Raw genomic sequence first — 21,662 nt, 5'->3', positions numbered from 1 at the left:
TAATAAGGTGGATGAATTAAATGTGGAGATAGTTATTAATGATTATGATATAGTTGGGATTACGAAGACATGGCTCCAGGGTGACCAAGGCTGGGAGCTCAACATCCAGGGATATTCTATATTCAGGCGGGATAGACAGAAAGGAAAAGGAGGTGGGGTAGCGTTGCTGGTTAGAGAGGAGATTAAAGCAGTGGAAAGGAAGGACATTAGCTTGGAGGATGTGGAATCGATATGGGTAGAGCTGCGAAACATTAAGGGGCAGAAAACGCTAGTGGGAGTTGTGTACAGGCCACCTAACAGCAGTAGTGAGGTTGGGGATGGCATCAAACAGGAAATTCGAAATGCGTGCAATAAAGGTGCAGCAGTTATAATGGGTGACTTCAATCTACATATAGATTGGGTGAACCAAATTGGCAGGGGTGCTTAGGAGGAGGATTTCTTGGAATGTTTGCGAGATGGTTTTCTAAACCAACATGTCGAGGAACCAACGAGAGAGCAGGCCATTCTAGACTGGGTATTGAGTAATGAGGAAGGGTTAGTTAGCAGTCTTGTTGTGCGAGGCCCCTTGGGCAAGAGTGATCATAATATGGTGGAGTTCTTCATTAGGATGGAGAGTGACAAAGTCAATACAGAAACAAATGTTCTGAACTTAAAGAAAGGTAACTTTGAGGGTATGAGGCGTGAATTGTCCAAGATAGACTGGCAATTGATGCTGAAAGGGTTGACGGTGGACATGCAATGGAAGGCATTTAAAGGTTGCATGGATGAACTACAGCAAGTGTTCATCCTAGTTTGGCAAAAGAACAAACCAGGAAAGGTAGTGCATCCGTGGCTAACAAGGGAAATCAAGGATAGTATTAAAACAAAACATGAAGCATACAGATTAGCCAGAAAAAGTAGCATACCAGAGGACTGGGAGAAATTCAGAGTCCAGCAGAGGAGGACAAAGGGCTTAACTTGGAAAGGGAAAATAGATTATGAGGGAAAACTGGCAAGGAACATAAAAACTGACTGCAAAAGCTTTTATAGATATGTGAAGAGAAAAAGATTAGTTAAGACAAATGTAGGTCCCTTGCAGTCGGAAACAGGTGAATTGATCATAGGGAACAAGGAGATGGCAGACCAATTGAACAACTACTTTGGTTCTGTCTTCACTAAGGAAGAAATAAACAGTCCACCGGAAATAGCGGAGGACCGGGGGTCTAATGAGATGGAGGAACTGAGGGAAATCCAGGTTAGTCGGGAAGTGGTGTTAGGTAAATTAAATGGATTAAAGGCAGATAAATCCCCAGGGCCAGATAGGCTGCATCCCAGAATGCTTAAGGAAGTAGCCTCAGAAATAGTGGATGCATTAGTGATAATTTTTCACAACTTTTTAGATTCTGGAGTAGTTCCTGAGGACTGTGTTTACTGAGGAGGATACACACAATCTCCCAAATGTTCTAGGGGCCGGAGAACCTAGGGTGATGGAGGAACTGAAGGAAATCCACATTAGGCAGGAAATGGTTTTGGGTAGACTGATGGGACTGAAGGCTGATAAATCCCCAGGGCCTGATGGTCTGCATCCCAGGGTACTTAAGGAGGTGGCTCTAGAAATAGTGGAAGCATTGGAGATCATTTTTCAATGTTCTATAGATTCAGGATCAGTTACTGTGGATTGGAGGATAGCAAATGTTATCCCACTTTTTAAGAAAGGAGGGAGAGAGAAAACGGGTAATTATAAACCAGTTAGTCTGACATCAGTGGTGGGGAAGATGCTGGAGTCAATTATAAAAGACGAAATTGCTGAGCATTTGGATAGCGGTAACAGGATCATTCCGAGTCAGCATGGATTTACGAAGGGGAAATCATGCTTGACAAATCTACTGGAATTTTTTGAGGATGTAACTAGGAAAATTGACAGGGGAGAGTCAGTGGATGTGGCGTACCTCGACTTTCAGAAAGCCTTCGACAAGGTCCCACATAGGAGATTAGTGGGCAAAATTAGAGCACATGGTATTGGGGGTAGGGTACTGACATGGATAGAAAATTGGTTGACATACAGAAAGCAAAGAGTGGGGATAAATGGGTCCCTTTCGGAATGGCAGGCAGTGACCAGTGGGGTACCGCAAGGTTCGGTGCTGGGACCCCAGCTATTTACGATATACATTAATGACTTAGATGAAGGGATTAAAAGTACCATTAGCAAATTTGCAGATGATACTAAGCTGGGGGGTAGTGTGAATTGTGAGGAAGATGCAATAAGGCTGCAGGGTGACTTGGACAGGTTGTGTGAGTGGGCGGATACATGGCAGATGCAGCTTAATGTAGATAAGTGTGAGGTTATTCACTTTGGAAGTAAGAATAGAAAGGCAGATTATTATCTGAATGGTGTCAAGTTAGGAAGAGGGGATGTTCAACGAGATCTGAGTGTCCTAGTGCATCAGTCACTGAAAGGAAGCATGCAGGTACAGCAGGCAGTGAAGAAAGCCAATGGAATGTTGGCCTTCGTAACAAGAGGAGTTGACTATAGGAGCAAAGAGGTCCTTCTACAGTTGTGCCGGGCCCTGGTGAGACCGCACCTGGAGTACTGTGTGCAGTTTTGGTCTCCAAATTTGAGGAAGGATATTCTTGCTATTGAGGGCGTGCAGCGTAGGTTCACTAGGTTGATTCCCGGAATGGCGGGACTGTCGTATGTTGAAAGGCTGGAGCAATTAGGCTTGTATACACTGGAATTTAGAAGGATGAGGGGGGATCTTATTGAAACATATAAGATAATTAGGGGATTGGACACATTAGATGCAGGAAACATGTTCCCAATGTTGGGGGAGTCCAGAACAAGGGGCCACAGTTTAAGAATAAGGGGTAGGCCATTTAGAACGGAGATGAGGAAGAACTTTTTCAGTCAGAGAGTGGTGAAGGAGTGGAATTCTCTGCCTCAGAAGGCAGTGGAGGCCAGTTCGTTGGATGCTTTCAAGAGAGAGCTGGATAGAGCTCTTAAGGATAGCGGAGTGAGGGGGTATGGGGAGAAGGCAGGAACGGGGTACTGATTGAGAGTGATCAGCCATGATCACATTGAATGGCGGTGCTGGCTCGAAGGGCTGAATGGCCTACTCCTGCACCTATTGTCTATTGTCTATTGACTGGAGGGTAGCTAATGTAACCCCACGTTTTAAAAAGGGAGGGAGAGAGAAAACGGGGAATGATAGACCAGTTAGTCAAACATCGGTAGTGGGGAAAATGCTAGAGTCAGTTATTAAAGATGTGATAGCATCACATTTGGAAAGTGGTGAAATCATCGGACAAAGTCAGCATGGATTTACAAAAGGCAAATCATGTCTGACGAATCTTATAGAATTTTTCGAGGATGTAACTAGTAGAGTGGATAAGGGAGAACCAGTCGATGTGTTGTATCTGGACTTTCAGAAGGCCTTCGACAAGGTCCCACATAGGAGATTGGTGTACAAACTTAAAGCACACGGTATTGAGGGTTCAATGTTGAGGTGGATAGAAAATTGGTTGGCGGACAGGAAGCAAAGAGTAGGAATAAACGGGTCCTTTTCAGAATGGTAGGCAGTGACTAGTGGGGTACCGCAAGGCTCAGTGCTGGGACCCCAGTTATTTACAGTGTATATTAATGATTTGGACGAGGGAATTGAATGCAACATCTCAAGGTTTGCGGATGACACGAAGCTGGGTGGCAGTGTTAGCTGTGAGGAGGATGCTAGGGGGCTGCAGAGCGAATGGATAGATTGGGCGAGTGGGCAAATGCATGGCAGATGCAATATAATGTGGATAAATGTGAGGTTATCCACTTTGGAGGCAAGAACATGAAAGCAGAGTATTACCTGAATGGTGACCGATTAGGAGAGGGGGAGATACAACGTGACCTGGGTGTCATGGTGCACCAGTCATTGAAAGCAAGCATGCAGGTGCAGCAGGCAGTGAAGAAAGCGAATGGTATGTTGGCATTCATAGCAAGAGGATTTGAGTTTCGGAGCAGGGAGGTTCTACTGCAGTTGTACAGGGCATTGGTGAGACCGCACCTGGAGTATTGTGTGCAGTTTTGGTCTCCTAATCTGAGGAAAGACGTTCTTGCCTTAGAGGGAGTACAGAGAAGGTTCACCAGATTGATCCCTCGGATGGCGGGACTTTCATATGTAGAAAGACTGGATAGACTAGGCTTGTACTCGCTGGAATTTAGAAGACTGAGGGGGGATCTTATAGAAACATATAAAATTCTTAAGGGGTTGGAGAGGCTAGATGCGGGAAGATTGTTCCCGATGTTGGGGGAGTCCAGAACCAGGGGTCACAGCTTAAGGATAAGGGGGAAGTCTTTTAGGATCGAGATGAGAAAACATTTCTTCACACAGAGTGGTGAATCTGTGGAATTCTCTGCCACAGAAGGTAGTTGAGGCCAGTTCATTGGCTATATTTAAGAGGGAGTTAGATGTGGCCCTTGTGGCTAAAGGGATCAGGGGGTATGGAGAGAAGGCAGGTACAGGTTACTGAGCTGGATGATCAGCCATGATCATATTGAATGGCGGTGCAGGCTCGAAGGGCCGAATGGCCTACTCCTGCACCTATTTTCTATGTTTCTATGATATCGTTAACGTGCGGGGATCGCTGGTCGGTGCGGACAAGGTGGGGCCGAAGGGCCTGTTTCCGCGCTATATCTTTAAACCAAATAAACAATGGTGTCACCTATCATCAATGACTGTGGTCCAGGGGCCATAGAGCCGAGGAAGCAGTAGCAGAGGGTGGAGCACATTCATAGGTCCTGGAGTTTGGAGATACCCCTCCCCCCCCCCCCACTGTGGACAAAGGCACACACAGCTTCAACGCACAGTGACAAGCTCACGCCTGTTCACACGTTTATTCTCACAATTATCAAACTGTTCATTTCCATTCCTGGTCACATTAGTCTTCAGTTCCCTCTTGTCCACAAGGAACTTCATCCAACCCTGTTTATAATGAATGAATGCGCACCACCGTTTTCTGGGTGGACGGTACTCTAGATTTAGGTATATCTCTGAGTGTAAAGTACATCGCATTTAGTCACTCCGAGGTGCATTCACAATCTGCTCTTCTGATCCGAACGTAATCATCCACATACCCGTTGTTTAATACTCTGCATGTCTTTCCTTGCAAATTCCCACATATCAACAATTCACTTGTTGTTCCCAACTGCACAGAGGAGAGGATCTGGTCAATTGTTGGTTGTTTCAAAGCCACTTGATGGGAGGCTGAATCTCGACTTCTGACTCTACATCGCTTCAAAGATAAGCATCACCTTCTTTGAAAGAGAGAGGGCCAAGGCATAATACACTGTGGACCAAGTGCTCGTAAATGTGATTCAGTATTTGGATAGCATTGACACAGAGTTGCTGGGCCAGTTTCTCTGCTGTATGACTATGACTCTGGGTTCAGTCTCTGCACCTTTCTCCACATGTGGTATCACCATCAGTAGTTACAGCAGGGGTGTGCTACTCTTTTCTTATGTGTCCAAGCTGTTGGAAGAGGTGAGGACTTTATTTCCTGGAGCGAAGGAAGCTGAAGGGTGATGATATGAAGGTGTGTAAAATCATGGGACGAATAGATAGGATGATTGCAGAGTCGTTTACCCAGGATGAATATTCAAAAATAACACCTCAGGTTTAAGGTGACAGGGGCAAGATTTAGAAGGAACATTGAAGGGAAGGCTTGACACAAAGAGGGTGCTGGGTATATAGAACGAACTTTGATAAGATGATTTACTTCTGACATTACTTTTTTTCTCCCTAGACGGATGTCGTCTGAGACTTCTGAGTTGATTATGTGTTACTCGAAGGGCTGAATGGCCTACTCCTGCACCTATTGTCTATTGTCTACTCCTGTATTGCAGATGTCCGGCCAGTGATAGGGTCCGCGATATGATACCAGGTGTTTTATTGTGTTCTCTCTCCTGTGCCCACTCCTCACCTTTTCCTCACATTTGTCCAACAGTTCATTTGTGGTTAACCCCCATTGTAGCAAAGTGTGGCGTCATGCATTTTGGTCGTAGGAACAAGGCGTAAACTATTTGCTACATGGGGAGAGAATCCAGAAATCAGAGGTGCAAATAGACTTGGGACTCCTTGTGCAAGTCAAATCGGTGGCGGGGGGGGGGCTCCTTGAAACATAAAGTATAGTGAAAGGCTTGGATGGATGTGGGGAGGATGTTTCCACTAGTGCTCGATTCTACCACCAGAGGTCGTAGCCTCAGAATTAAAGAACATTCCTTTTGGAAGGAGATAAGGAGAAATTTATTTTCTCCTTCGTGGGTGATGAATCTGTGGAACTCTTCCACAGAATGCTATGGAGGCCGTCAGTGGATATTGTTAAGGCAGAGATAGATAGATTTTTGATATTTTCGGGTTTCAGAGTTTCCGGGGAGAAGCCAGGAGAATGGGGGTGACCGAGAGAGATAGATCAGCCACGATTGAAAGGTGGAGTAGAATGGATGGGCCGAATGGCCTAATTTAACTCGTATCACTTATAACCCTATGACCTTCTCCGTGTATTTCCTTACATGGGCCCAGCTATGGGGAGAGATGAGGACTTTATTCCTTGGAGAGCAGTAAGCTGAGTGGTGCTTATAAAGGCGTGTAAGTGGCAGATCGGATGAATGCACAGAGTCTTTTACCCAGGACGGGGAATCAAAAACCAGAGGTCACGGGTTTCTGGTGAGAGGGACAAGATTTACAAGCAACCTGATGGGAAGACTTTACATTCAGAGGGCGATGCGCGTACGGAACGAGCTCTCAGAGGTAGCAGGGATACGTTGAATCAAAGCTGGCATTTCTACAGTCACCACGTTTGGAAATATCACTCCCATCTCGACGGTGGCAAGAGGTAAATAGGTGACCAACTTTGGTCATTTGTGCTGAGCAATAAATGTGAGGCAGGAACTGATTGTGCAGCAACCTTCAGGTGTGGTGACGCGCCCTGAGCCCCCCCTCCCCTCAGACTCTCTCCCTCCCCTCAGACTCCCTCCCTCCCCTCAGACTCTCTCCCTCCCCGCAGACTCCCTCCCTCTCCTCAGACCCTCCCTCCCCTCAGACTCCCCCCCTCCCCTCAGACTCTCTCCCTCCCCGCAGACTCCCTCCCTCTCCTCAGACCCTCCCTCCCCTCAGACTCTCTCCCTCCCCTCAGACTCCACCCCTCCCCTCAGACTCTCTCCCTCCCCTCAGACTCCCCCCCTCCCCTCAGACTCCCTCCCTCCCCTCAGACTCTCTCCCTCCCCTCAGGCTCCCTCCCTCCCCTCAGACTCTCTCCCTCCCCTCAGACTCCCTCCCTCCCTCCCCTCAGACTCCCTCCTTCCCCTCTGACCCCAGTCTCCTGTCCTCCCCCTTTTTTCCCTCTCACACACTGCCATCTCACTCCAATCCTTCACCACTGCCGCTTTCCCTATCTCCTTCTATCCAGCCCGCCCTCTCCTCCTCTCTCACACCACCCCTCTCTCCCCCTCCCACAGCCACCTCTCTCCCCGGCTAACCCTGCCTCTCGGTTCTCCCTCTCTCCCACTCCCAACGCCACCCTCCCCGTATCCAACATTCCCCTCTCTCTTCCCCCTCCCACGTCCTTCCGTCTCCCTTCAATGATGCTGGATATTTCATGCTTTGATGAATTTATTTTGTAGCTACCAGTCACAGTGGAAGCAGGCCCCTCGGCCTAACTTGCCCACACCGGCCGACATGTCCCAACTACACTAGGCCCACCTGCCCATGTTTGGCCTTCATTCCTCCAAACCTGTCCTATCCATGTACCAGGCTAACTGATTCTTAAATGTTGGGATAGTCCCAGCCTCAACTACCTCCTCCGGGAACTCGTTCCTTACACCTACCACCCTCTGTGTGAAAAGTTACCCCTCAGATTCCTATTAAATATTTTCCCCTTCATCTTAAACCTATGTCCTCTGGACCTCGATTCGCCTACTCTGGGCAAGAGACTCGACCCGATCTATTCTTCTCATTATTTTGTACACCTTAATAAGATCACACCTCATCCTCCAGCGCTCCAAGGAATAGGGTCACAGCCTACTCAACGCTCACACCCTCTAGTCCTGGCAACATCCTCGTAAAAAACCTTCCTCCCTGCCCCTCTCCCCTCTTCTTCCCCCTCTCCCCTCTTCTTCCCCCTCTCCCATCACTGATGCTGGAAATTTCAGGCTTTGATGTATTTATTTTGTTTCTATCAGTGGTCTGCTGATCCCGACACACGCTCTTCCTCCCTCCCCCCCCCACCCCCCCCTCTCCGTGTCTCTGCCGCCACCCCTCTGCCATTGCGGCCGCTGGGATGGTGAGGCTTGGATCAGTGTGTGTGGGTGTTGGCCGCGGGCTGCTGGCTCTCACGCTGCCAGCTCACGGCTCCACTAGAAGGAGAGCAGGCGGCGAGGTTTGGCGTAGCCCAGCTGCGCCCAGTTGCTGAGGGCAGACACCAGGCCCAGGACCGTCTCCATCTGGATGGGTTTCTCCAGCAGCAGCGGCCCGTTGGCTCGGCCAGCGAGGGGCTGCTCCCGGTGGGCCATCCCCACCCCCCGGGTCAGCTCCGTGCGGAAAGACCCCAACTGTGGGCAGGAGAGAGGGGGAGTGAGACAGCAGCACGGAGAGAGATACAGGGGAGAGGGGGAGTGAGACAGGGGAGAGGGGGAGAGATACAGGGGAGAGGGGGAGTGAGATAGCAGCACGGGGAGACATACAGGGGAGAGGGGGAGTGAGACAACAGCATGGGGAGAGATACAGGAGAGAGGGGGAGTGAGACAGCAGCACGGGGAGAGATACAGGGGAGAGGGGGAGTGAGACAGCAGCATGGGGAGAGATACAGGGGAGAGGGGGAGTGAGACAACAGCACGGACACACACACACACACACAGGAAGAGAGACTGGTGAGGGGGATGTACATGCACGCACAAAAGTACACACCTACACACAAATGCATGCACACACATGTACACACACATGTACACGCACACACAAACGCACACGGGGTGACTGGAGAGGGGCTCGTACACACATAGGCACACACACTCACATACACACACACACACACACGGGGAGAGAAACTGTAGAGGAGCATGTACACACACACACAGACACAGGGCGGGAGACAGTGGAGTGGGGCATGTACACACACACACACACCCATGTGCTGGGAGATGCGAGACTACAGACACTCACACAGACATACACACACACACACACAGGCACATGTAGAGAGAGACACAAGTAGATGTCCCCCCCTCAGTCTCCCCACCCCAGTCCCCCCCCACAGTCTCCTCCCTAGTCTCCCCCCAGTCTCTCCCCATCTCTCACCCCCAGTCTCCCCCCCCCCAGTGTCACCCCCACAGTCTCCCCTCACCCCCACAGTCTCTCCCCCCCCACGGTCTCCCCTCACCCCCACAGTTTCCCCACCAGTGCCTCCCACCACAGTTTCCCCTACCCCCCAACCAGTGTCTCGCCCCCCCCCCCCCCCCCAGTCTCCCCACTCACCGTGCAGGGGGGTGACAGGTGCCCGCTCTCTACCCCGGGGTGTTCTGTCAGGATGATGGACGGCAGATCCCGAGCCCAGGGGTTCCAGCGGGAAAGGAACGACGGCTCCCGCAGTTTATCCCATCCCAGCCGCAGCCCCAGCCCACAGCGCCTGGGCTCAAAGGACAGGGCGGTGAGTTCACACCCGCTCACACACACGCACACACACACACACACACGTGCACACACACACGTGCACGCACGCACACCCACCACACACACACACGTGCACGCACAAACACACCACACACACCACACTTACAAACCCGCACCCTTTCCATATTCCGAGACACCCCCATAACCCACTGAGCCCTCATCCACTCCCCACACCGAGACACCCCCCACTCATACCCTCCCACGTCTACACCCAACATAACCCACCCCCAGTCCGAAACACCCCCATATCCCACCGTCCCACACACCCCAAGTCTCAGACACCCACATACATCTCCTCAGCCACCCTCTCCCCACACTGAGCCTCTGCCCACTCAACCTCTCCCACTCCTATCCCCCCATACTCCAACCCCCCCTCCCCACACTGAGCCCCCACCCACTCACACACTCCCACCGATCCCCCCATACTCCAACCCCCCCTCCCCACTCCAGGGGTCCCCATACACTCCCCACCCTAACTTGGTCTGTGGCAGGGACTGAGTGATGGGTGAGTGAGGGGGGGTGTGGGCGAGGGGGTGTGTGAGTGAGGGGTAGGTGGGTGAGGTGTAGGTGGGTGATGGTGTGGGTGGGTGAGGGGGTGGGTGAGGGGGGTGGGTGAAGTCTGTGGGTGAGGGGGGTGTGTGGGTGAGGGGTGAGGGGGTGAGTTTAGGGTCTGGATGAGGGGGCTGTTGGTGAGGGGGTGTGGGTGGGGGGTTAGGGTGATGGTGTGGGTGAGGGGGGAGGGTGAGGGGTGTGGGCGAGGGGGTGTGGGTGGAGGTTGTGGGTGAGGGGATGTGGGTGAGGGGGTGTGGGTGAGGGGGTGTGGGTGAGGGGGGGTGGGAGTGGGTTGTGGGTGAGGGTGTGGGTGAGGGGGTGTGGGTTGTGGGTGAGGGGGGGGGTGAGGGAGTTTGTGGGTGAGGGGGTGTGGGTGAGGGCGTGTGGGTGGGGGGTGTCTAGGAGTGGGTTTGGGAGGGAGGGTGTGGGTGTGTCTCGGAGTGGAGGTGGGAGGGACAGTGTGTGTGGGGGTGTCTAGGCGTGAGGGTGAGGGGGAGTGAGATGTGGGGTGTAGGTGTGGGAGGGGATGAGGGCTGTCTAGGAGTGGGGGAGGGGAGAGTGTAAGTGCGGTGTATGTGGGGCATTGGGGAGGTGGGTGAGGGCAGGTGTGTGGGGGTGGGGGATGGGAGGGAGGGTGTGTCTCGCAGTGGGGGGGTGATATCGGGGTGTAGGAGTGGGAGGGGCTGAGGGATGTTGAGGAGTGGGGGTGGGAGGGAGGGTGTGTGGGGTATGGAGGGTGCAGGGGTGGGGACGAGGTGTAGGGGGGTAAAGGGAAGCCGGGTGAACTGGTATGGGGGTTTGCAGGAGTGGGAGTGGGTGAGTTGAGGGTGTAAATGTGGGCGGGGTTGAGTGGGGGTGGCTTGGAGTGGGAGAGAGTGGGATATGGGATGTGTCTGGACTGGCTGAAGATGGGTGTAGTGGGGGATATGGGGTGGTTTGGTGCTGGGTGAGGATGGTCTAGGAGTGGGGGGGTGAGATATGGGGGGGGTTGTAGAGACTGGGTGAGAGGGAGTGGAGAGTGGGGAATGGAGGGGTGGGTAGGACTGGGTGAGAGGGATCTAGGAGTGGAGAGTTGGTTGTGGGGGTGGTGGCGGGATATGGGGGGCTGTAGGGACTGGGTAAGTTGTCTCGGAGTGGAGAGTGGAGGGGAGGGGTTTGGTGCACGGGTGGATATGCAGGGACTGCGTGAGATGTGGGGGGGTGGGATATGAGGGGGTGGAGGGACTGGGTGAGGGGGGTCCAGGAGTGGGGGGGTGGGGAATGGAGGGTGGTGTCGGCACTGGGTGAGGGTTCCCCCAGGGTGGGGGAGGGGGTGGGGGGGTGAGGGGAGTCCAAGAGTGCGGTGTCGGCACTGGGTGAGGGTTCCCCCAGGGTGGGGGAGGGGGGGTGAGGTTCCCCCAGGGAGGGGGAGGGGGGGTGAAGTTCCCCCAGGGTGGGGGGGGGGGTGAGGTTTCCCCAAGGTGGGGGAGGGGAGGTGGTGAGGTTCCCCCAGGGTGGGGGGGGTGAGGTTCCCTCAGGGTGGGGGAGAGGGGGTGAGGTTCCCCCAGGGAGGGGGAGGGGGGGTGAGGTTCCCCCAGGGTGGGGGAGGGGGCGGTGAGGGGAGCCCAGTGTTTCGTTTTGTTTAGAGATTCAGTGCAGAAAGAGGCCCTTCGGCCCATTGAGTCCGCGCCGACCAGCACTTCCCTCACATAACCACTATCCTACACACACAAGGGACAATTTTTACACATGTACCAAGCTAATTAGCCTATAAACCTGTACGTCTTTTGGAGTGTGGGAGGAAACCAGAGATCCAGGAGAAAACTCACGCAGGTGACGAGAAGAACATACAAACTCCATACAGACAGCACCCATAGGGAGGGGAGAGGGAGAGGGAGAGGGAGGGGGGTGGAGGGGGAGAGGGAGAGGGAGGCAGCAACTCTAGTGCTGCTCCACCATGGCCGCCCAGTGTTGACTCACCTGCTGAGGGAGGTTGAGGGGAAGTGGAAGGGGCCGACAGTGATGCTGTCGATGTAGTGCAGGGGGATTCGCAGCAGCAGGTGACAGGACAGGCCCACAAAGTCGTAATGAGACACCAGCAGGACTCGTGGGGTCAGCAGCACCAGTTTCTCGCTCTCCCGGTTCCAGTGGTCCACCCTGAGTGGGGCAGGAGATGGGGAGATGCACTCACTCACTCCTGCTCCCTGGCAACGGGGCTTCCCAAAGGGAGCGTCTGTCCCCACCCTCCCGTTACAGACTCACCCTCCCTCACCCACACCCCCCCTTCCTCACCCACACCCCCACCCTCCAGACACACTCACCCTCCCCCATCCATTCCCCCACCCTCCCTCACCCACACCCCCACCCTCCCTCACCCACACCCCCACCCTCCCTCACCCACAGCCTCACCCTACCTCACCCATAGCCCCACCCTACCTCACCCACAGCCCAACCCTCCCTCGCCCACCCCCCTGTCTCACCCATAGCCCCACCCTCCCTCACCCATAGCCTCACCCTCCCTCTCCCACACCCCCACCCATACCCCCTTGTCTCACCCACAGCCTCACCCCCACCCTCCCTCACCCACAGCCTCACCCCTGACCAACATCTGCGCCTGTGGGTCAGGGGTCAGTCAAGCTGTAGGATTGCCTCTCTTCCCCCAGTTCCCCTCTCCCGTTCCCCTCTCTCTCCCATGTTCCCCTCTCTCTGCCATGTTCCCCTTTCTGTCCCCCATTCCCCTCTCTCCCCCAGTTCCCCTCTCTCTTCCCAGTTCCCCTCTCTCCCCCCTGTTCACCTCCCTCCCATGTTCCCCTCTCTCTCCCCCGTTCCCCTCTCTCTCCCCAGTTCCCCTTTCTGTCCCTCTATCCGCACCTCCCTATCCTCTCCCACACCCTGCCTGTCCCTCGGAAACGGTCTCCTCTCCCCTTTTCCCTCACACCTCCCCTCCTCATCTCCCACCCCCTGCTCACTTGCACCCTCTCCACTGACGTCTCACTCCGGCAGAAGCTGGGCATTCCCCTCTCTCTCTCCCCCCCTCTCCCCTCTCCCCTCTCCCCCCGCCGCTCCACTGATCCGGGGTCTCTCACTCTGTGAGGAGCCAGGCTCCCTGCACTTTGCCGTCTTCATCCCCCAGTGTTCTCTCCGTCTCGCTGATCGCTGTTTGCAACACACCTGGCTATGGAGACACAGTGAGAGAGAGATGGTTTATGTCCACTGGGGAGAGACAGGGACTGTGACCACTGGGGAGACACAGGGACTGTGACCCCCCACTGGGGAGAGACAGGGACTGTGACCCCCCCCCCCCCCCCACTGGGGAGAGACAGGGACTGTGACCCCCCACTGGGGAGACACAGGGACTGTGACCCCCCACTGGGGAGAGACAGAGACTGCAACCCTCTGCCGGGAGAGAATAAAACTGACCCTCCACTGGGGAGAGAGGGAGAAATAGTGGCCATGGGAGACAGAGAGAGAGACAGAGACAGAGAGAGAGGCAGAGAGAGAGAGACAGAGGGAGAGGGGGAGAGAGAGAGAGAGAGAGATGATTTCCATCCAACAGAGAGACAGAGGTGAGACGGAGACTGTGACCCTTCACTGTGAGACAGACGGATAGATGAACCCTCTGCCCTCTCTCTGACCACAGCCATCAGGGGGAGAGACCAGGCCTGTCCTTCCGTCGCTGACCCCAGGAGGTGATGCCCAGATGCCCAGCAGTATCCCAGACCCATCTCCCAGCCACCGCGCAGCCCACACTCACCCGCAGAGCAAAGAATTCATCCCGGTGGCTCTGGCCCGAGGACGGGGGGAGGACAGAGGGGGAGAACTCCCCCCGTGGGAGAGGGGGATACAGTCGGGAGAGGTCAGCAGGGGTTATAGGGGTCACGCCCAAGCCAGGGGCAGAGGTCACGCACTGTTCCACTCCTGGGTCAGGGGTCAGGTGCTCTACTGACCCCGGGGTAAAGGTGGCGTCGGGTTCCAGTTGCGGCGAAGGAACGCTGGGCTCCAGCTGATCCCCCATGGCCGGCAGGGGAACCCCTGCTCCTCCTGAATCGGGGAAGGGACGGTGAGGGAATCGCGGGGCTCCGGGACGGGATCAGCTCCAGTCCAGGCCGGAGCGATGCAGCAAACTACGGGTGTGAGCAGTCAGGGGCAGGGGTCACGATGGGTCAGGGACACAGTGGGTCAAGGTCACAGTTGGTCACGGTGGGTCAGGGACAGGGGTCACGGTGGGTCAGGGTCACAGGGTCAGGGATGAGGAAGGGTCAAGATATGGGACAGGAGGGGGGTTGGGAGGAGTCAGGGTGCAGGAAGGGTCAGGGTTAGGATGATTTCAAGGGTCAGGTACAGGGTCAGGGGTGGCCAGGTCTCCGTAACACAACAACTGAGGTCGACACTCCACCGCTGAGATAAACCAGGAAACTGGTGAGAGGCTGCAGCCTCGATCATAACACCCAACCACCGGAAATGTAGAAAAACTGGGTCCAGTTGCCAGGAAACAGCCGACACTGAACAGGGAAATAACCCAGAGCAGAACAACAGAGAAAATATGTGTTACTGATACAAGAGTCTTACAGTGTGGGGTGTATCAGTGTTACAGCGAGTGGTGTATCAGTGTTACAGTGATGGTGTGGGGTGTATCAGTGTTACAGTGAGGGGTGTATCAGTGTTACAGTGAGGGGTGTGGGGTGTATCAGTGTTGCAGTGTGGGGTGTATCAGTGTTACAGTGATGGTGTGGGATGTATCAGTGTTACAGTGATGGTGTGGGATGTATCAGTGTTACAGTGATGGTGTGGGGTGTATCAGTGTTACAGTGAGGGGTGTATCAGTGTTACAGTGAGGGGTGTGGGGTGTATCAGTGTTACAGTGTGGGGTGTATCAGTGTTACAGTGAGGGGTGTATTGGAGTTACAGTGAGGGGTGTATCAGTGTTACAGTGAGGGGTGTGGGGTGTATCAGTGTTACGGTGAGGGGTGTGGGGTGTATCAGTGTTACAGTGAGTAGTCTGGCTAAAAGACTGTGCATTCACCTCATGACTCTCTGGAATATAATTGGATCACTCCTCTGCCCTGTGATCCATGGAATAAAGTCTTAATCTGCCCAACCTCTCCCTATAGCAGTCTGAAGGTCTCGACCCGAAACGTCACCCATTCCTTCTCTCCTGAGATGCTGCCTGACCTGCTAAGTTACTCCAGCATTTTGTGAATAAATAATCTCCCTATAGCTGAGTGCCTCTGGTCCTGGCAACATACTGAGAAATCTCTGAACTTTTTCTAGCTTAATAATATCCTTTCTGCAGCAGTGTGACCAAAACTGAACGCAATATTCCAGATTCAGGTGCAGTAGCGTCTTCTCATAATGTCCCAACTTCTCCACTCAATACTGTGAAGGCCAATGTGTCGAAAGCCTCCTTTATCACCCTATCCACCTGTGATGCCACTTTCAGGGAGCTACGTGCCTGTACTCTGCAATCTCTCTGCTCTACAACATTGCCGTACATTCACTGTGAAGGTCCTGGCCTGGTTTGACTTCCCAAAATCACCTACTTGTACTTATCTGCATTAAACTCCATTAGCCATTCCTCAACCAACTTGCCCAGCTGATCAAGATCCTGCAGTGATTTTAATAACCATCTTCACTTTTATGACACAATCCAGTTCAGTGTCATTTACAAACTTACTAATCATGCCTCACATTGTACAACAATCGGCCCAGCACCGAACCCTGAAGCACAGCACTAGACAAGGCCTTCGGTGTGAAAATCATTCTGCCACCTCTGTGCTCTGCTTCCTTCCATGAAGCCAATTCCACATCCAGTTTACAAACTCCCCTTGGATCCCATGTGATCTAACGTTCCAGAACAGACTATCATGAACGTTTTCAAATGCCTTGCTAAAGTCCATAGAGAAAATGTCTATGGCCTTGCCCTTGTCAACCTTTTTGGATACTTCAAAAAACTCAATCAAATACATCAGACACAATCTCTCACGTACAAAACCATGCTGATCACACCGGCGTGGCAATTCAGTTATACTAATTTTTCGTCTCGTACTTAGTATGCAAACTTAAAGCACACGGTATTGTGGGTTCAGTATTGAAGTGGATAGAGAACTGGCTGGCAGACAGGAAGCAAAGAATAGGAACAAACGGGTCCTTTTCAGAATCATATCATATCATATATCATATATATACAGCCGGAAACAGGCCTTTTCGGCCCACAAAGTCCGTGCCGCCCAGCGATCCCCGCACATTAACACTATCCTACACACACTAGGGACAATTTTTACATTTACCCTGTCAATTAACCTACAAACCTGTACGTCTTTGGAGTGTGGGAGGAAACCGAAGATCTCGGAGAAAACCCACGCAGGTCACGGAGAGAACGTACAAACTCCGTACAGACGGCGCCCGTAGTCAGGATCGAACCTGAGTCTCCGGCACTGCATTCGCTGTAAGGCAGCAACTCTACCGCTGCACCACCGTGCCGCCGGTGCATATTCGCTGTTTCGGGGCATATGGCAATAAAACACTCTTGACTCTCTCGCTGGCATGTAATATTGTCAGGGTAAAAGTGAAAGGTTTTCAAGAGTGTGTGTCGATAATTCACCAGAAAGTTGTATACACAATATAGAAAACACGTGGTTGAGGGGCACGGGCTGGAGGATAGATGGTAGATGGAATGGGGAGGAGGTGAGGGGGAGATGGAACGATTGGAGGAATGGGGGAGAAAAGATGGTAGATGGAGAGGGGAGGCGGCGAGGGTAAGGGCGAGATGGTAGGTGGGCACGCGGAGGGTCGGGTACCGGATAGATGGGGAGAGGTATACAGGGGGGTAGTCAGTGAGGGAAGGGGGCATTGTGTTAGGTAGATGGTGAGGGGCATAGGAGAGAGGAGTATGGGGAAGGGGACTTGTAGTCGGGGAGAGAAGGTGGAGGGGAGTTGGGGAGGATTGCATGGGGAGAGTAGATGGGGAGGGGGCAAGGTGGAAGGGCAAGGGGAGAGTAGATGTGGAAGGGGGAATGGTGGAAGGGCAAGTGGAGAGTAGATGGGGAAGGGGCATGGTGGAAGGGCACCAGGAGTGTAAGCTGGGAATTTGGGCATGGGGAAAGGAAAGAGCTTTCCCCGGGGAGGGGTATGGGTAAGTGTAAACGGGGAGTGGGCATTGAGGAGGATAGATGGAGAGGAATGCATGGCCTTTTATTCTGCGGCTGTGGCCTCTGATCTTAGACACTCCCACGAGTGGCAACATCCTCTCCACATCCACCCTGTCAAGGTCATTCACTTCTCGGTACGTTTCAACGCCGTCCCTCTTTACATCCTCCCCAACTCCCCGCATCCTTCTAAACTCCTCTGAGTACAGGCCCAGTGCCGTCAAACATTCACCGTATTGTAATCCAATCAATCTTGGGATCATTCTCTTTATCCGCCTCTGGACTCTCCAGCACATCCTTCCTCATATATGGGGGAAAATTGCTTATAATACTCCAGATGCGGTCTGACCAGTGCCTTATCAAATCTCATCCTTACATTCCTGTTTATATATTCTAGTCCTCTCGTAATAAATGTCACGAGAAACAGTTACGATATGTGAAACAGTGCAACCCTGTATATCTCGCACACAAAATGATGCAAATCTTACCATGAATGACAGAAATAAGAAGTGTTATCGATGTTTATGAAGTTCATTTTTGGATGATTTAAAATTGAGGGTGTTGGTGCAATATACTGCTAACCCACAAATGCGTCCTTATGAGATATTCACATTTTAAAAATCCATAAATCACAAAACAAAACAAGGTGCCTATGTTATTTGACCAACTTATCGGTTGAATTTAGACATTAAATTTTTACAGGTTGTAGGGTAAGGATCCTATTAATGCATGTAAATAATTTTTCACAAAAGTGAGGGTTATTATTGCACAGACCTCCTCAATTATATGTTAAATTCAAACCTAAACTATGGTAGCAATGTACAGTGCATTCAGAAAGTATTCAGACCCCTTCCCTTTTTCCACATTTTGCTACGTTATAGCCTTATTTTTTTAATCATCAATCTACACACAATACCCCATAATAAAAAAGTGATAACAGGTGTTTAGAAATCTTTGCAAAGTAATTTAAAATAAATAACTGAAATATCACATTTACATAAATATTCAGACCTTTGGTATGACACTCAAAATTGAGCTTATGTTCATCCTGTTTCCATTGATTATCCTTGAGATGTTTCTACAACTTGATTGGAGTCCACCAGTGGTAAACTAAATTGATTGGAAATGATTTGGAAAGATACACACCTGTCTACATAAGGTCCCACAGTTGGCAGTGCATGTCCGAGCAAAAACCAACCCATGAAGACGAAGGAATTGTCTGTAGACCTCTGAGGCAGGATTGTGTCGAGACACAGATCTGGGGAAGGGTATAAAACAATTTCCACAGCATGGCAGGTCCCGAAGAGTGCAGTGGCCTCCGTCATTCTTAAATGGAAACATTTTGGAAGCACCAGGACTTTTCATAGAGCTGGCCACTCAGCCAAACTGAGCAATCGGGGGAGAAGGGCCTTGGTCAGGGAGATGATCAAGAACCCGATGGTCACTCTGACAGAGCTCCAGAATTCCTCTGTGAAGATGGAAGAACCTTCCAGAAGGACAACTATATCTGCAGCACTCCACCAATCCGGCCTTTATGGTAGCGTGGCCAGACGGAAGCCAATCCTCAGTAAAAGGCACATGATAGCCCGCTTGGAGTTTGTCAAAAGGAACCTAAAGGTCTCTCAGATCATGAGAAACAAGATTCTTTGGTCTAATGAAACCAAGATTGAACTCTTTGACCTGAATGCCAAGCGGCACCGCTCATCACCTGGCCAATACCATACCTACGGTGAAGCATGGTGGAGGCAGCATCAGGATGTGGGGATGTTTCTCAGTGGCAGGAACTGGGAGACTAGTCAGGATTGCGGGAAAGATGAACAGAGCAACGACTCTAAGCACACAGCCAAAACAATGCAGTAGTGGCTTTGTGACAAGTCTGTGAATGTCTTTGAGTGGCCCAGTCAAAGCCCAGACTTGAATCCGATCGAACTTCTCCGAAGGGACCTGAAAATAGTTGTGCATCGACGCTCCTCGTCCAACCTGACAGAGCTTGAGAGGGTCTGCAGAGAAGAATGGGAGAGGTTTTCGCTTTTTTATTATGGGGTATAATGTGTAGATTGATGACCTGGGTGTCCTTGTTGCACCAGTCACTGAAAGTTGGCGTGCAGGTACAGCACGCAGTGAAGAAAGCTAATGGCATGTTGGCCTTCATAACTAGAGGATTTCAGTATAGGAGTAAAAAGGTTCTTCTGCAGTTGTATATGGCCCTGGTAAGACCACATCTGCAGTACTGTGTACAGTTTTGGTCTCATAATTTGAGGAAGGGCATCCTTGTAATTGAGGCAGTGCAGTGTAGGTTCACGAGATTGATCCCTGGGATGGCGGGACTGTCACATGAGGAAAGTTTGAAAAGACTAGGCTTGTATTCACTGGGAGTTTAGAAGGATGAGAGGGGATCTTGTTGAGACATATAAAATTGTAAAAGGACTGGACAAGCTTGATGCAGGAAAAATGTTCCCAATGTTGGGGGAGTCCAGAGCCAGGGGCCACAGTCTTAGAATTAAGGGGAGGCCATTTAAAACTGAGGTGAGAAGGAACTTTTTCACCCAGAGAGTTGTGAACTTGTGGAATACTCTGCCACAGAGGGCAGTAGAGGCCAAATCACTGGATGAATTTAAGAGAGAGTTAGATCGAGCTCTGGGTGCTCGTGGAATCAAGGGATATGGGGAGAAGTTGGGCACAGTTTACTGATTGTGGATGATCAGCCATGAATACAATGACCGGCGGTGCTAGCTAGAAGGGCTGAATGGCATATTCAAAAATCAGATTTTCTATGTTTCTATTAAAAAAACGAATTGAATCCATTTTAAAACAAGGCTGTAATGTAGCAAAATGTGGAAAAGGTGAAGGGGTCTCAATACTTTCTGAATGCACTGTCCATTATTCACGTCTAAAGCGAGCACATCTGTATCAGTGTAGGTATGTATTCATTACATTTCATTCCACTAATATAGAATGAAAAAATATCTTGACATGTGTTCATTGTTATTTTATTCACAATATTAGGATTTCTGGAAGTAAGTTTGATGTCACTGATTGTGAATGTAGGCCCAAATGAAATGTATGTGAGAGAACAGTGATCATGATAGAGGGAACCATGTTCGAGAGGTGTGTGCATTACTGATTATATATATATAGAGGAAATCACAAGAAAGAAACTAGATATATATGTGTGTGTGTGTATGCATATATATATATATACATATGCATAAACCATAGGTCGAATTGTCTTTATGGTTTATGCACATCATGTGAAAAATAAGATGAAGAGAGACATAGTGTTGCTTTAAATCAAAGTTGCTTCTGATCCATGAACTTTGAGATCTATTTATCTCTATCTTGCCTCTCACCCACAAACTTTAAATGATTTGTGGAGAGAGTGTGTTAGAGCAATACAAGGGAAACTGCACAAAAGAGGGGGTTGGGGAGGAAGGATCGGAGGGAAATAGGCAGAAATAGTAAGAAATAATAAAATCAGAGAAACTCACCGGGGGGAAATCATTTAAAAAGAAAAATAACAAAAAAATGTGAATTAATGGATGAGATATATTCTGCATTTTAATGGTATCATCACACATACTGTTACCCCACAACACTGATTACAGTGCGAGAGGCAGAACGGGCGGCTGCTTTTGCTTACTAAAATGGCGGACGTTCCGCTCCGTTGCGTAAAACACTTCAGAAGCGGCGATTCCGACGGAGTGGTCCACCTCGCTCCGCTCTGTTATCTCTGGCCTCTCCTCACTCCCGCACCGCCCCGCCCCCGAGGGCGGAGACTCACGGATAGAACCCGCCCCTTCTCCCGTGTAGAACCCGCCCCTCCTTGATTGACGTTCGTACCGAGCAATCGATGGTCAGCCACTGCTGTCCCGCGTTGACGTCATGGATCAGGTGGCCACGCGCGGAGACTGTTTAACCAAAGATACTAGAGGAACAAGATGGACCACTCGACCCTGAGAACAGTAGAATGTCATGGCGCCATTTTAGTAGGCAGAAACCTGCAGAAACGTTTAAAAAGAAAAATAACACAAATCTGTGAAATGATAGATGAGATATATTCTGCATTTTAATGGTATCATCACACATACTGTTCCCCAAAACACTGATTACACTGCGAGAGGCAGACCGAACGGCCGGGTTTGCTTACTAAAATGGCGGACGTTACGTTCCATTGAGAACTTCACTTCAGTGGAGGTGCTTTCTGCGGAGTGGTCCATCTTGTTCCTCTAGTACCTTTGGGTTTAACGGTCGCCGAGGGAGGGAGCGCCCGAGGGAGGGAGCGTCGCCGCCGCACAAGGAGGAG

The 21,662-nt window shown here is 51.3% G+C and overlaps 1 protein-coding gene and 1 pseudogene across 1 annotated transcript; one reads left to right on the top strand and one right to left on the bottom strand.

Annotated features, from left to right (window-relative positions):
• The window catches only part of LOC144612316 (tumor protein p63-regulated gene 1-like protein), a 316,908-nt pseudogene that overhangs the window by 132,295 nt on the left and 162,951 nt on the right, over positions 1 to 21,662 (top strand).
• Positions 8,278 to 14,534, bottom strand: LOC144612375 (tumor protein p63-regulated gene 1-like protein). The gene is made up of 5 exons (XM_078431959.1): positions 13,969 to 14,534; positions 13,301 to 13,389; positions 12,195 to 12,371; positions 9,489 to 9,639; positions 8,278 to 8,566 (listed from the first exon to the last, which is right to left on the bottom strand). Exons 1-5 carry the CDS (start codon positions 14,227 to 14,229, stop codon positions 8,372 to 8,374), a joined length of 873 nt encoding a protein of 290 aa, XP_078288085.1. The 5' UTR covers positions 14,230 to 14,534; the 3' UTR covers positions 8,278 to 8,371.

Source organism: Rhinoraja longicauda, chromosome 44 (genome assembly GCF_053455715.1).
Source record: "Rhinoraja longicauda isolate Sanriku21f chromosome 44, sRhiLon1.1, whole genome shotgun sequence".
In the NCBI taxonomy this organism is placed as follows: Eukaryota; Metazoa; Chordata; class Chondrichthyes; order Rajiformes; family Arhynchobatidae; genus Rhinoraja; species Rhinoraja longicauda.
This window is presented reverse-complemented; position numbering and strand designations above follow the sequence as displayed.

Coding starts and splice junctions, on each gene's coding strand:
- LOC144612375 (XM_078431959.1), bottom strand. CDS start 14,229: ATGGGGGATCAGCTGGAGCCCAGCGTTCCTTCGCCGCAACTGGAACCC. Junction 13,390..13,968: donor ATGAATTCTTTGCTCTGCGG/GTGAGTGTGGGC, acceptor GTGTCTCCATAG/CCAGGTGTGTTGCAAACAGC. Junction 12,372..13,300: donor GGAGCCTGGCTCCTCACAGA/GTGAGAGACCCC, acceptor TGCCCCACTCAG/GGTGGACCACTGGAACCGGG.